This window comes from Camelus dromedarius, chromosome 4 (genome assembly GCF_036321535.1).
Source record: "Camelus dromedarius isolate mCamDro1 chromosome 4, mCamDro1.pat, whole genome shotgun sequence".
Lineage (NCBI taxonomy): Eukaryota > Metazoa > Chordata > Mammalia > Artiodactyla > Camelidae > Camelus > Camelus dromedarius.
Window position 1 is genome coordinate 45,999,010 of NC_087439.1, and position 16,532 is coordinate 46,015,541.

General features: G+C 33.4%; 1 protein-coding gene across 3 annotated transcripts in view; it reads right to left on the reverse strand.

Annotated features, from left to right (window-relative positions):
- TLK1 (tousled like kinase 1) overlaps positions 1-16,532 on the reverse strand; it is a 125,126-nt gene that overhangs the window by 90,380 nt on the left and 18,214 nt on the right. For 2 of the 3 annotated variants that reach the window (XM_031451634.2, XM_010982505.3), the window contains exon 2: positions 681-799. In XM_031451634.2, the coding sequence (XP_031307494.2) occupies positions 681-799 (119 nt within the window). Of the gene's footprint in view, positions 1-680; positions 800-1,943; positions 2,071-16,532 lie in introns of those variants that run through there. The other variant, XM_064484901.1, reaches the window with a different exon arrangement.

Genomic DNA, 16,532 nt, shown 5'->3' on the forward strand with positions numbered 1-16,532 from the left:
AAAATGACAAATCTGATGATGTCAAATGTTTCTAGGATATAGAGATAGAGAAATACTTATGCATTATGGTGAAAGTGCAGATTAGTTTTCTGTAACTGTTCTGAATAGCAATCTTGCACTATTTATTCAATTTGAATCTACACATACCCTACACCCTAAAAATTCTGCTCTTGGGAATATATCCTAACTAAATGCTCACAAGGTTCCATAAGGAAACAAGTACAAGAAATTTACTGCAGTGCGAGGCAGTGAGGAGTTGAAGACAACCTGATGTCTATCACTGGAAAGCCTTACACATACGCTATTAATTTTATGCAGCAGTTAGAAGTGGTGGATTAGTGTACAGAAAGAAACATACACAGATAGGAACATGTGTGACAGGGGCAAGGAAGAAACAAAGTACAGGAAAGGTAAAAATTATGTAATGGGAGAAAGGCAGTAGAGTCTAAAATTCCTTTTTACCCCAAAACCTATTACGCTGTATTACCAACATAATGCCCCTGGAATATGTTATATTTGAAGTCAGTTATATAAACACTGAATTTTTTCCTATATATTATAAAAATTATAGTAAGTTATAATTTGTTGTTAAGTACATATGTAGGGATCCTCTACAAAATACATTTTATATCATTTAATGTAAGGAAAAAATGTCAAATAAAGATTACAGTTTTACTCACTTTAGCTCCAACACTGCAACTACCCGTGCTCCCAGTGCTTCCACTTGCAACTCCTGTGAATCTAGCTTCCAATAATTCTTGCCTTCTTGGATCCAGACTATGAAGTTCATCCATTGCACCTATTAAGAAAACAAAAAATACATACACATATATATATCTCTATATACACACATCACTATATATACATATGTATATATGTATGTATATATATAGTTAGTTGAGATGTAAATATAAACTTAATGAACGAATTCTAAAAACAGATGAAAGTAAGGACTTAAAGATTTTTATAATGTCCACACTCATTTATCAAAACCACCTATGGTGGACTTCCAACACTTTTGACTACAATCCATAGTAAGAAATGTATTTCCCACCCAACTCAGTATATACTTACATACATATATTAAAGGTTCCACAAATACTTCTTATTTAGTGCACTCCAATATTTAGTTCTAGTCTATTCTAGTCCATTAAAAAAAGAAAAACACTGGTTGTGAGCTATTAAATTGATAAGCCATTAATAGATGCAGGTCCACAGTTTGAAAAATACCACTTCTCATAGTGTAATCTTCCTAGTTTTTATACAGAATTTTGGCACTAAGTCATATTAATTATTTTGCTTATATATACATTATCTGACTATATTTTAAACTGGGTAAGAGTGTTGTATTACTGTCACATCCCAAAGATTTTTTTATACAGTTGATAGTTTCAAACTGTTTTTTTTGTACAGTTGATAGTTTCTATCAAGTAGATGAAAAACACACTTATATCAAGCAGATCACTGAGGTAACACCTATTGTTAAACAATAACCCTGAGAATTAAGGGTGAAAATTAGCATTCTCATGTAATTGCCACTATGCAGACTGAAGTATCACAAATTCTAGCTAAAGTTCCATTAAACGTTTAAAAATTCTTGTATCCATGTCTGCTAATTCTCTACTGATACAGCTTCAGAACTGACACAGATGAGTGGTTATCAATGGGAGCAGGGAGGATGTCATCAAAATCCAGAATCATATGTGGAACACTTTCAAAGTACACTAGACCCCTTCCATACACCCTGACACTCCTCTCCCAACGGTTAAGAGCTATTCCTATAAACTTTACCCTTTAAAGTTCCCTTCATTACCTTCCATCTCCATCTGGATAGAGGACTAGATGGAAAATGGTGATCCTTCCATGTTTATTAGCATTCCTGTACCTGCAGATATCTTCCTATCTACCCCTCCTTCTTCTATCTCAGACAAAAAGGAAACTACCTTCAAAAAACTGGTGCCTTCAACTCTTGCTTTTGATCTCATTCCTTTTTGATATTCAAGGGATCTTGTATTTGCATGTATCCCGTTTTGTATCTTTTCCGTCCTTGCCTCCTTCTACCTCATTTACGTCTTTAAGAAAAATAAACAAACACTTTAGAGCTTAAACTTCATGCTATTATCACTTAATTCTTTCCTTAAACAAGACTTATTAACACTCGCCTCCTTAGGTCCCTGGAATCTGGTTTCTATAAGCATACTCCTAACAATGTACTTTCAAGTATCATCAATACTTACTTTTTCTGATCCTGCTATTATATCAGAAACAGTCACTGTCAGATGATAGATTGAAAAAGGATCTGATTTTTTTCCCATTTCCTTTAGTGTTTTGACAAACAGAAGCGTTTAATTCTAATTTATCTATTTATGGTTATTGTTGTTCTATTTTTCCAAGAAAACTTTGCACGCCTCAAAGTAAAAAATATAATCTTTGTAAGTTTTATATTTTTCTGCTAAGGTCTATGATTTACCCTAAATTAACATTTGTATATGGTAATAGGCCAAGGATTTTTCTCCCATGTATTTTTCCTGTCTTATTACCATCATTCACTAAAAAACAAAAAAGCAAAATTCTGCATCCACCAATAAACAGTCTTGGTGGCTTTGTCAAAAGTCAAAAAAAAAAAAAAAGTATATGATACTGGTATAAAGACAGACATAAAAACCAATGGAATAAAACAGCCCAGAAATAAGAGTACCAAGACCATTCAACGCAAAAAGGACAGTCTTTTCAACAAATGGTATGAGGAAAACTGGACATTCACATGCAAAAATATTAAGTTGGACGCTTAACACAAAAAACAAAACTTAACTAAAATGGATCAAATACTTATACATAAGACCTAAAACTATGAAACTCTTGGAGGAAAACATAGGTGGAAAGTTTCACAACACTGAATTTGGCAATGATTTCTTAGATATGAAACCAAAAGCTCAGGCAACAAGCAAAGAAATAGGTAAGCTGGACTTCATCAAAACTAAAAACTTCTGTGCACCAAAGGACACTATCAAGAAAGTGAAAAGGCAGCCCACAGAATGGGAGAAAATATCTGAAAGTCACATATCTCATAGTGGATTATTTGCAGACTATATAAAGAAATCCTATAACTCAACAACAACAAAATTTTTTTTAAATGGGCAAAGAGCTGAATAGGTATTTCTCCAAAGATAGACAACTGGCCAATAAACACATGAAAAAGAGCCCAATATAATTAATCCTTAGGGAAATGCACATCAAAGCCACAATGAAATACCACTTCATATCCATTAGGATGGCTATTATTAAAAAACAGAAAATAACAAGTGTTAGCAAGGATGTGGAGAAGTTTTAACCCGTGCGTGTTGTTGGTGGTGATGTAAACTGGTGCACAGCCACTGTGAAAAACAGTCGTGGTTCCTCAAAAAATTAAATGTAGAATTACCACATGACCCAGAAAGTTCACCCAACAGAAGTGAAGGAAAGACTCAAGAAGATATTTGTACATCCATGTTGATACCAGCATTATTCCCAATAGCCAAAAGGTAAGAGCACCCTAAGCATCCATCAATGAATGAATGGATAAACAAAATGTGGTATATACATAAAATGGAATATTAATCTGTGTTAAAAATGAAGGAAATTTTGACAAAGGCTACAATATAGGTGAACACTGAAGACATTATGCTATGTGAAATATACCAGACACAAAAGGACAAATCTGTATGATTCCACTTATACGTGATTCCTAGAGTAGTCAAATTCACAGAAAGCAGAATGGTGGATGCCAAGGGCTGAGGGGCATGGTGGAATAGGGAGTTAAGTGTAATGGGTACAAAGGTTTGGCTGGGGAAGATAAAAAATTTCTGGAGGTACGGTGGTGATGGTAGTACAACAATGTGAATGTATTTAACACCACTGAACCTACACTTAAAAATGGTTAAAATGGTAAACTTCATTTATGTACATTTTATAATTCTTAAAAATAATTTTTAAAAAAGAAAAAGATAAATTGGACTTCATCAAAAATTTTAATTTGCTAGTTCAAAAGACACAGTTATAAAAGTGAAAAGGCAAGCAAGAGACTGAGAGAAAATGTTTGCAAAACATGTATATGCTATATATACTATGTCTATTCTTTGGCTTGGAAACTGGTTGTTGGCTTACTAGAATTTAGCAGGGAAGATGAGGACATCAGCCCCTACTTTGACCTGCACCAGGCTAACAATGTGGTATTTTGTTTCCCATTGTTTTTGTTTCTTAGATGCACAGCTTCCTCTAGGACCTCAACCATCTCCATGAGGTCTTAGAGGAAGCTATACACCTAACAATTAGTTTCTAATCAAAAACCCTTAGTATAAGTCCCAACCTCACTGTAGTCCTTAATACCATCTAACAAGTTTTTATGACACTTTAAAGATACAATATATACAAGAGCCCCTGGTATAACTCCTTACACATAATAGACACTTAACAAATATTAGTGTACCTGTCTAAAAACCTAACCTTGAATTCTAGACCTTGCTTCTCAAAATGCAGTCCATTGACAGCAGCATCTGTTATCATCTCAGATGCTTATAAGAAATGTAAAATGTTGGGTTCCACTCCAGACCTACCAAATCAGAACCCACATTTGCAAGATCCTCAGGCAATTACTAAGCACATTCAAGTTTGAGAAACACTGTTATAGAATAGGGGATACTACAAACTTTGTAAAGAGCCCAATCCTAAGTATTTTAGTCTCTGCAGGTCACTGGGCAAAATCATGTAGATGCTTATATAATAAGAGAGAGGAAAAACTTCTCATAAACTTTTAACTGACAAAATTTAAGCTATAATAATTACATATAGTATTTTATAATAGTTCAGTCTGCTAATGAAAAGAAAGGAACTGGTTGGGGGATGGAGGGGACATTTCACTTATTTTGAGTTTCTTATCATCAAAATATATTGTAAATATTCATCTGATAATCATCATCAGATTTTATGTATTTATCTTTGAAAATGTCTTTTCTGATAGGTAGGTACTGCCAAATGCTGGTATCAATCCAGAAGCATTTGATGTTAATTGAGCATATTCGTTACTTCAAAGGCAGTTATAGAAGTTTATTAGATAATTCTTTTGATATTTGCCCTTCAGTCTGTCATTATGGTACAGATTAATCACTTCCAATTGAAGGTTAGTCAGAAGTTCTTCAAGTGTACAATTAAATGGATTTTGAATTATGGAAACCTTCTTGGCACTTTGCATCGTCTGAAAAATGCTACTGGAACTGTAGTTTGAAGTTGAAAAATATATTCATACAAATTCATGTGGGAATGAAGATCTCACTTTGAAAGGGTAAGAAGTGTATAAAGCAGCTTGATGTTACTTGTAATTCAGATACTGTTGCCACTCAAATGATTTTACTGAGACTAAATTTTGCATATGAAGAATTCTGCTTTGTAATTTTAGCTTAAATTCATTTAAAAACATTTCCAAGTCTGCAGAAAAAACTAATTTCCAAAGCCAATCAGTATTTGATAACAGTGGTTGAGCACTGTCTTCTTTGTTCAGAAAAATTTCAATCTGTTTTAAAACTCAAGAAAATTACACTAAAATGTTACCACTGCTAAAGCCAGTCAGGATATTCAACTACTATTCCTAACAAAAATTCGTGCAGTTGATGCTTGTTGAGTCCATAAGAGCAAATGGAGTTCACCACTGACAACAGTAGCATATTAGCTACACGTATTTTTTGCAAAGCACCTGCTGATGAATAATACAATGAGTAACAGTAAGCTTTTGAACACCTCACATTTTTACAAGCTTTGTTAATGTCTCCAACTAAGCCTTTTTCTGTTTCACACTTATTATTACCACCATCAGTTGTAGCACATCTTAACAGATTCCACTTCAGATTATAGTGTTTCCTCAACTTTGAAGATATTCTTGCCTGTACTTGTTCTACATAGACTATTTATAGAAGATAATTTTTCTGCCATTTCAAACTTATCATTGACACCTCAAATAAACAACAACTGAGTAGTATCAACACAATCTGTGAACTTATCAAAAGTCAAGGAAAACCATTCTAAGCCTTTTGCCTTGTTTTTTAATTGACTATTGATGCTGTTTCAAATGTCCTCAACTTTTAAATCAACTATTCTTGCCAAAAAGTTAGCAGTCTAAAACAACTTTATTTTCTCTGGACACATTCCTTTGACTGCTGCAATCAAACACAATTTAATTAACTCACCATCAGTAAATGGCTTTCTTTGCCTGGCTAATAAATTGAGTCACTCTGAAACTTCTTTTGGTTTCTATGAAAAAGTTATGCTGTGATGAGATATTCCACTTTAAATGGACTTTGACTTTAAAAATTTGAGAGTTGAGAATTCTGTGGTGAATGCTTACAGTTTAGTAATGTCAACAGATACTGTATTCCTCTATCATAGCTACAGTGTTACTGCAAAGTAAGAACAATGTTTTGCTATCTAATTCAATAATAAACTAATACACACTCCTCTGTGCCTTAAAAAGCATGCCACTCAAAGTCCCTTTTTTTCTTCTCTTGTTTTGATGTGATGGATATGCACTGGTATAAAAAAGTTAAATATTGCAGACTGGCAATACACATTGCACTCAAAATACTGTCAAGTTATAACTGCAGTAATGAAATCTGCAGTGCACCAAAGCAGTACTAAGTGACAAGAATGCCATATAGGTCTCTGTCACAATTACTCAGCTGGGCCACCATAATGCAAAAGCAGCTGTGTTCCAATAAAACTTTATTTATGGGTACTAACATTTGAATTTCACATCACAAAGTATTAGTCTTCTTTTGATTTTTTTTTTTTTTACCATGCAAAAATAGGTAGTTTGCTGACTCCTGTTGTAGCTAACAGCTAACAAATTTCAAACATTTTAATCTTTCATAGAATCAAACTGGCATTTCTGACACATCCAAAAATTTGGCCCTCAATTACAAGGTGTGAGATTTTCTGAAGAGCATGTAATTTTACCACAACCTATTAAATTCCTCATTATACAATAAATATTCATACTTTTGAAAAAGATGAAATTATAGAAGCCACTATAAAGGCCATACCATCCTTAAAGATTACCCCATCTCAAAATACAAACCACCTGCATCCCAATTATGCTACTCTTACTAAACTGCTTCCCGAAATTTATCATAAACACAAAACTTCACATTAAACATATAACCAGAGATGTCACAACCCAAATTAGAGATCACACCCTATTTTATGAAGAACAAATTTAGAGAAACAAATAAAACCACAATTTGACCTAATAGAGCAGTTTGTCATGGCCCCTTCTAATAAACATTTTTCCTCTTTTTCCCTTTCACACACACTCAACAAACTCATTTAATAAATGTTCATTAATTATAAAAGAATGCCCTCCCAAAGTGGTCAGTCTAAAAAAGAATGTATGTATTTGGACACATTATTAGTTCTGATTAGTCAACATTACTTTATAGTTATATGACTTTTTCATGACAATTAATCAATTTTTCATTATGTCATTTTTAAATTACTGAAGTCTTCATCTTCCTTAGCAGATAGTCAAAACAAAATAGAAATATTTAGAAAGCATGTTTTCAAAAGGTTAATACCAAAATACTAGTTACCAAAAAGTAAAAGAAATTATTGTTAAATAAGACCTTTCTAATAGATTCATCTACTCAGGCATCACTTCACATTTTTAAACTTAAAACTTCCTTTAGTCTGAAAGTATTTTAATTCAGTCCAGATTTTAATTGTTATTTTTATATTACATCTGATAAGCTGATCTATATAGAACAGTTGTCTTTCTTCTATTAATACTCTTTAATTATGCCTGATAAGGCAGAAAATTCTGATTAAAAACAAAAAACCATGATAAAGTTAGAAATTATGTCAACAAGATAAAATACTCCATTTAAATCATTCCTTTCCATTAGTTTTTAAATGCATTTTTTTTAAGTACAGGAAACAAAAAGAATTCAAGAAGTTTACACTGTTTAATGCTCTAGAATTATTTCTGACTCTTGTCTTTAAACATCCACTCTAACATAGCTAATAAAAGTATCTATTTTCATATAGTGCTTTGTATCATATATTTAGTGAACATACTTATTATTTTTGTTGACTACATTGCATTCCATCATATATTCCAGTTTCATCTCCTACTTAAAGCCAAATTATAAATTTTTGGCAGTTAAATGAACATGTTAAATGAGCTATCACAAAAGTAGCCCAATTCTTTAACTTACTAAACTTTCTCCCCCAGGAATCTAATAAAAACATCTCCTACACTTTTTGCTAATGATTTAAAATATTAACATTGGAAATTTAATCCATTTAGAATTTAACTGTATAAATCTAGAATTTTTTCCAAAGGGAAGTATCATACAATTTCTCACAAATTCAACTTTTCCCCATTGATTTGAAGTACCTCTCTGGCCACCTATCACATTCCCATTTAAACACGGACTTCTTTATACTTAATTCTGTTTCACTAAACTATTTCTGAGCCATATGTATCTAGCCATCTATCTACACATCTAAATATATATGTATTGTACATATACACAAATACACTCACACACACACATCAAGTATTTCACCTAGAATGAAAAGGGTAAGTATATAAAGCCAGGTTCCTGAGTTTATTGTATACATTCAATTACATAAGCCTATGGTAAAGAGAAGACAGGTCTGATCCAAGTCAGATTAATACCTCACTTTAAGATATTGATTCATTTTAAAGACTTTAATGGTAATCCTTACAGCAAAGAATTCAGAAAACCTGAGACCAAATTTTCATATAAGGATATGTAGCCTGCATCTGAAGTAAAGCATATCATTTTTGTTCTCTACACTGTCTTGTCCTTGGAAGAGGATAATTTAATTTCACTTTTATTCTTATAAATAAAAAATGTCTGACAGCTAATTTTTCTTCCTCAAAAATAAACATGCACAGATAGGTAAGCTGTGTAAGCGTGGCCAAGTTCCTTAAGCTCTCCATGTTTTAGGTTACATATGTGTAAAATGGAGATAATAAAAGCACATACCTTATAGTTGTCAGAGTAAAATAAGTTTATATGAAGAGTTTAATTAAACTTGTCACTTAGTAGTCAATAAATGTGAACATACATGAATGCTAAAATACAAGTGCTCAATAAACACTGGCTTATATAATGTATATAAGCTCCCCTCCAGCTTTCTCCCTGAGGTTAGAAGTTCTCGGTAGGCAGAATGGTATATAATTCAATGCCTAATTTCTTCAATGTATTAGTAACATATCCAACTCCTCTTTCTCTAGTTTCAGGCTTATAATAATTTATTTTAAAAATCAATCAATCTACATATACATACACATAAATATACACATACATATAAATGAATGTATACACCCACATATATGTATCTTAATACTAGGCTATTTTTCTAGTTTAATATATAATTCTCATTTTAAAGATAAGGAAATTGACACACTGTGAGATTAAGTTATAATGCCTTTTGTTAGAACTTATACCCATTCAACTAAGCATCCCTGTCCCAAAAGAAGGGTAGAAAGGGCGCTGGGAGGTGCGGGGCAAGAAGGAGTGCATGCAGAAAGAGCACATGCTTGCATGTCTAAGAAGGGATGTTCTCCAAAAAAGCTCCAAAAAACAGGAATTTAGTAGAACCTCCTCACTACTAAGAAGTCAGCTGGTATCCTGTGCCTAACCAAAGTGCTACTTCAGAATTTTTTTTAGTTTCATGCCTTTTTCCATTATTAATATAGCACATGCCAACTGAAATAAACAGAAATATAAAAGTGAAACGTTCCAATACTTTCCTGTCTCCCAAAATCCCACTCCTCTGAGGTAACCATTTAATATGCCTTGAAAAGGACAGTGATGACTTATAGCCTACAATAGTCCTTGGTCTATTTTTCTATCCCAATAGTGCAGGATGAAAGAAGGGCTATAGAACAGTTTTTATTTCTTAGAGTCCACTTGCAGCAGGGAAATAAATCTCTAACGAAAAAAGAAGCTGCATGTACTATATGTAAGAAGTCCCACTCCAGCACTATTAAAACACTACTTAAAACAATGCATTACAATGAACAAGGATAACATATTCTAAATGTTTATACAGTGATTTCAACGTAAGTATTATTTCACCAAAATTAGCTCTATCACAGCCTCAACAAGACTCCAAAAATGGGATTTCTGTGGACATTTATTGTAGCAATATAACTTCAGGGATAAGATGGGCTCTCTGCTGCCAGACTGAGTTCAAATCCCAGCTCTACCACTTAATGACCTCACCCATAAAGTCCTGGCAATAACAAAGCCTATCTCACAGGATTGTTAAGTGAATTAAGTGAGATAATACTTTTAAGCCCTTAACAGGTTTCTGGAATATATAGCCTCATTAATTTCAGCTTACTCTTACTGAATGCCAGAAAAATTAGCAACTTAACCCCCAAATTTCATGCTAAATAAGTGATATGAGAAGAGTAAGCAATAACAGGTTACCAGTGGACATTAGAGCACCACAATTTACTCACTTTCAATGTCTATACCCTAAGCCTTCAAATAAGGAAGAAAATTATAGCAATTTAGTTTTTAATTAATAAATTACAAAATTTCCAATAAGCAGACTAGTCTGCTTAGGAACCTACCTGCTCTAAATGTCTACCTACATAAACATGTTTAACACAAATTACACTACTTGTTGAAAATAAAAAACAATCTTTAACCATCACTTTCAACTCTAAATTGCTGTAAAACTCCAGAGTGCGCCAAAAGTTTAGGATCCAGATACATAAATTAGCGCATAAATCCATTAAGATCCTAATATTCCTTTAGAAAGACACATTTCCCAATAACTGAATCATCCAAAAAAACCCCAAATTTTTAATTTTAGTAATAGTTTCCATTTACCTGTAACCTTAATAGAAACGTAAACCTGTAACTTGAGATAAATATATAAAACAAGCTAAGTAAGTCAACTGGAACAAAAGGATGAAAAATTATAATTTTTAACAGGTTCAACTGTATGAAGTTACAGATATTCAACCATTTTTAATCTATAAAATAGGTTCATATGGTTCAACCTAAAACTCAATGACCAGAATGGCCTATGGTATAATCAATCCCCTAGTCTTCACAAATAATTATGACTGCCTTTTTTTTTTTTTTAGGTGTTCAATGACTCAGAGAAATTGTAGGCCACATCATTCTCATATATCTCATCTCTATTAGTGTATTAATCTCAAAATTGTCAAAACAGAATGACAGATATAAAGACTTACTAAGTTTACACCTTGTAAGGTTTGCCCTCAAATTTACACCACGGTCTAGTAAATCTATACAATCATTTAAAAAGTCTGATTTATACCAAGTTTTCTTTCAATTATAGTAATTTTCTGACATTTCCTTCCCAATGCCAATGTATTTACCTTATACAAAATAAGACATATATTTTTATAAGATAGTAATGATAAAGAAGCAAAATTTCAGTTCCCTTTTTTACCCTTGGTCATGAACATAAAATAGCCAACAATAAAGAAAGATGCAAAAATTCAAAAAACTAGGGCCTAAAAAAATCCCACCCATTGTCTACTATTCAAAGATAACCAATGTCAACATTCAGGTTTATTTTCTTCCAGTATTTTTTCTATATGCTTTTTATTCAACAATTAAGATTATACTTTATATAAGCTCCTGGCATTCATAGACATTTCCACATTTACAATTTCAACCATTTACAAAAGACCCTGAAAGTTGATGACATTTATGCTGAAGTACTACTAAATGAAAGAAACTTATATCACTTTCATCTTTTGAAGTCTCAGTTTGGGTTTGTTTTTCATCTGTAGTCATAAATCCAGAAACTCTCAGTTACCCCAATCCCCCATGAAAAACATTTTTTGAAGAAAATGTTCTCCCCAAATAAACCCAATTAATAATATTAACAATGAACATGGCAGTGGCAGTTCTTTGCCATAAAAAACAAGCTTCAGATAAATTACAAACTTATATATTTAAACAATATATTCACTGCCTGTTAATGTTACTATACCAATAATATAATGCAGTGTACATGTTTTAATGAAATGTATTTAAATTTCTTTACAAATAACTTCAGCTTTTGTGTTAAAACTGATGATGGGTACATTAAAACTGTGTGATGGGTACATTAGGGTTCACTGCAATATTCACTCTACTTCAAGAAATTAAAAACTTTTTCTGTAATAAAATATTAAGTTTTCATAATTTTCCCATAGTTTTGTAAGGAAATTTGTGTTTTAAGGGCATTTGCAAATTTCAGAACTAAGAAGTTGTCTGCCACCCATCTGTAAAGATCCCACACTAACTACTACTTTGTATCCTATGTTCTTCCATTTATACAAAAACGATTTTCTCCATCATGCTTTCATGAACATTATTTTCATGACCACCTAATATTCCATTAAATTGATGTACAGTATCTAATTAGTCCCCTACCATTAGTAATTCAAGCAGTTTCTAATTTCTTGCTATTAAAAACAGGGCTGTAACAAACATTGTTCTACTTAAAATGCTTTATTTGAACTTAAGACTATTTCTTTAGAACAATGACTCCCAAAGGGTGGTAAGAAAGACTACTGCAAATATTTATCATCTTTCCTCACACCCACTCTAGCAATCTCCATCCACAGTCAATAGGTCACTGTGCAGAAAAGAGTTAAGGCCTGAGGATGTTATCTTTATAAAGGCCTGCCAACAAAGAAATCCCCACCCTTCCCTAACTGATAAGGCTGGCTCACAGTGTCTAGACTGTATGTACAAACAACGTAGTACACCTCGAAGAAGGTGCCGCCAGTAAAAACCTTTAAGTGCAGAGTCTCTAGTGGACTTCTCTGGACAGACATATTGCATACATGTTGCTGTAATTTCACTGCTGGGGGAAGTGTGTGCACTCCATGTGCCCCATCTTGTGAGGGAGAGAACATAAGGAAGCCTATATATGGATCCCTCCAGACTCTCCCTACACCTTTTTCCCTTATGATCCGGCTGTGCATCTTTACTATGTCACTGTAATGTATCTCAACCATAAATACAACTATATGCTGAGCCACTAGTCTTGTCAGCAAACCTGACACAGTATCTGAAGCCCATAAGACCACTTTAACACAGTCTGAAAGAATACATGGTCACTAGTAAAGCACCATGTTCACAGCTCTAGGCAAGAATTGGCAATTACCCTGCTTTTTGAGATTATGGAGAACCCCTACATAAGTTAATTTTACATATCTCCTTCCCCTGTCAAGACAGGTGAATGCTTCCTAGTTTTGAAAATACTCCTAGGCAGCCAGAGCCATCCTGAGCCTGCAACTGTATCAATGAGCTGGCATATCTCCCCTCACAAGAATGTAAGCTCCAAAAGAACAGGAACTGGGGGCAGGGGGTGGGGGGCAGTTATTTGTTCACTGAAGTAATCAAGGTGCCTAAAAGAATGCCTAATACATAGGAGACTCTCAATAAATATTTGCTGAATGAATAAATGGGTATTCTCAGGCATCCCCAAATTCTCAAACTTAAGAAACCTAGTTTAAAAAACATAACTAAATTTGTAACTCAGTTCCACTGCCTAGTAATTCTCAACCTGTTCCCTCAAATGGAAATAACCATCTAACTTACTGGTGTGAAGATGAATGCAATACTATGTATGGATAAACTCCTAGCTAGCACATAATAAACAATCAATAACATAATAGATTTTATTTAGAAAACCAAGCAACTAATATCCTATAGATTAATGTGTAAATCTACATAATTTTTTAAAAGATACAAGCTAAGCTACTTTAGTCAAGTAGAGTATTAAATGCTGTTACTTGGGAAGTATGTACTATAGCTTCTGCATTTCTGCCTAATCATAGATTCCAGAGTGGATTCAAGGATACCAGACAGGCGGCTTAATGCAGTGATCCAAGTAAGAGAAAACAGCAGCATGAACAAGAGCAGTAGCAGATCAAAAAGGTAACCAAGAGGCAAAAAAAAAAAAAAAAAGAAAAAGAAAAAAATGACAACGACGATGACAAAGGAGAGGAGAGGAAAGGAAAGGAAACAAGTACTTGGGGATAGACCGAATCTGAAAAGTAAGGGGAGGAAAGTGGTTCTGGATTACACGTGGATAGGTGGTAATACAGTCACTAAAAAGGACCTGGTATGGGAAGATACCATGAGTTCCTTTTTGAAGACACTGAATGTGGTGTGTTTAAGGGACAAGTGTGTTTAAGGGACAACAGTGAGTTTCTCCCTGCAGGTCTCACTTGTCCTATTCACCTAGCAGCCAAGACTAAGGCTCCATGAAAGGCCTATTCTATGAACAATGGTTCAATTATCATCAGCAAAGAGCATGGGGTGGCAAAAAGGAAGAAAACGGACAAAGTAAATCCAGCTCAATATACAGAAAATACAAGTACAAAAGATGAGGAAAAACTTTTCACTGACCATCTAGATTTCCAAAAATTCATCCAAATTGTGATCATTTATATGATCACTGGGCCTTAAAGGTAATTAAGACAATGCTGGAACTCACACTATGAATAAGGAGAAAGCCAAAAAATGTATCAGAAAATAACTTGAAATGATTTTGGCTGGGTACATGAGAACTAATTTTATAAACCAGTCACCAAGTAAGTCTGAACAGTACACAGTATAACAACAACTCAAAACATAGTTGCTTAATGTACTATTTATTTGATTACAATATATAGGCAAGATGTGACTGAATAATTCTATGTAACACACAAAAATCAATCATGCTTCTTTTTTAGTCACATTATATGTACTTCATGTTCCCAGGTTTCTGTTCATATACTTTAAAAACAATTATGGAATGTTTAGTTTCGATATTAGATTTGCTTTCAGCAAATCAGAACTTCCACTTACTGTGCTCCTCATTCTTGCAAGATATTACCCTACCTTTATAACAGTAAATTATGTTAATTTACTTATTTGTATTTGTAGACACACTGCAAGAGAGGAAAGAAATTTTACTGTTAAAAATAATATGGTCAGCTAACAAATGACCTGATTTTAAAATGGCAAAGGACTTGAATAAAAAATTTTCCAAAGATGATATACAAACAAGCATGCATATAAAAAGATGCTCAGTGTCACTAATAATTAAGGAAATGCAAATGAAAGTCACAATGAGATCCTGCATCATACTCATTAGGATGGCCACAATTACAAAAAAAGAGTTGACAAGGATGTGGAGAAATTGGAACACCTGTGCACTGTTGGTGGGACTGCAAAAATGGTACAGCCACTAAGGAAAACAGAATGGCAGTTCTTAAAAAACACTAAAAATAAAATTACCATGTGGTCCAGCAATCTCACTTCTGGGTATATATCCAAAAGAACTGAAAGCAGGATCTCAAAGATTTATCAGCACACCCATGTTTACTGCAGCATTATTCACAATAGCCAAGATACGGAAGCAAGTTAAGTGTCCATCAAGGGATAAACAAAATGTAGTATACACATAAAATGAAATATTATTTAGCCTTAAAAAGGAAGAAAAGTCTGATATGCTAAATAAACCTTGAGAACATCATGCTAAGTGAAACAAGCCAGTCAAAAAAAGACAAACAAGTATGACTGCACTTATATGGTGCACCTAGAGTAGTCAAATTAATAGAAGTAGAGAATAAAGTGGTGATTCTTTAGGGGTTGCAGGCAGAGGGGAACAGGAAGCTGTTACATTTTGTAAGGTTAAACAGTTCTGGAGACTGGTTATATAACAATGTGTGTGTGTATTAAACACTACTGAACACTTAGAAATGGTTAAGATGGTAAATTTTATGTTATGTGCCTTTTACTACCATTAAAACTTTAAAAAAAGTTTTTTTCACTATAATACAGAGCTAACAACTTTTCTCTTTCTATTGAAAGAAGAGAAACATCTACTCCTTAACTTAAAACTTAACAAAATTATTTGGATAAACGGTTAACATGAAGGGTTCACCTTCCTCAAGGAGAGTTAGTCTACACGAGGGATGTGTAGGACCACCTGTTTTTGTCTATCCACAAAGTAAGAATTGTTTTTAATTTTTTAAATAATGGGGAGGTGAGGTTGGGGCACGGGGGAGAGTCACGAGTATTTCATGACAAGTAGAAATTCATCATCTGAAATTCAAATTTTAGTCCATAAATAAGGTTTCATTGAAGTATAGCCATTGCCCATTTGTTCACATATTGTTATGACTGCACTTGCACTACACAAAGGCAGAGAGCAATTACCACAAAGACCTTATAGCCCACAAAGCCCAAAATACTTACGAACATGCCCTTTACAAAAAAAGTTTGTCAACTCATGCTCTATATCTAATTCCAAAATAAGGAATTAGGTGCAAAGCAGAAATAAAATGAAGTACATAAAAATAATAAGTATAAATTAAGTGTTAAGTCAGTGATATAAAAAAAATTTAAAACCGGTATTTTATGTGGCTTTTTATTTTACTTCTACCACCAAGACATCTCCACATACACAGGCACATGCACATATGCCTCATTTTTAAT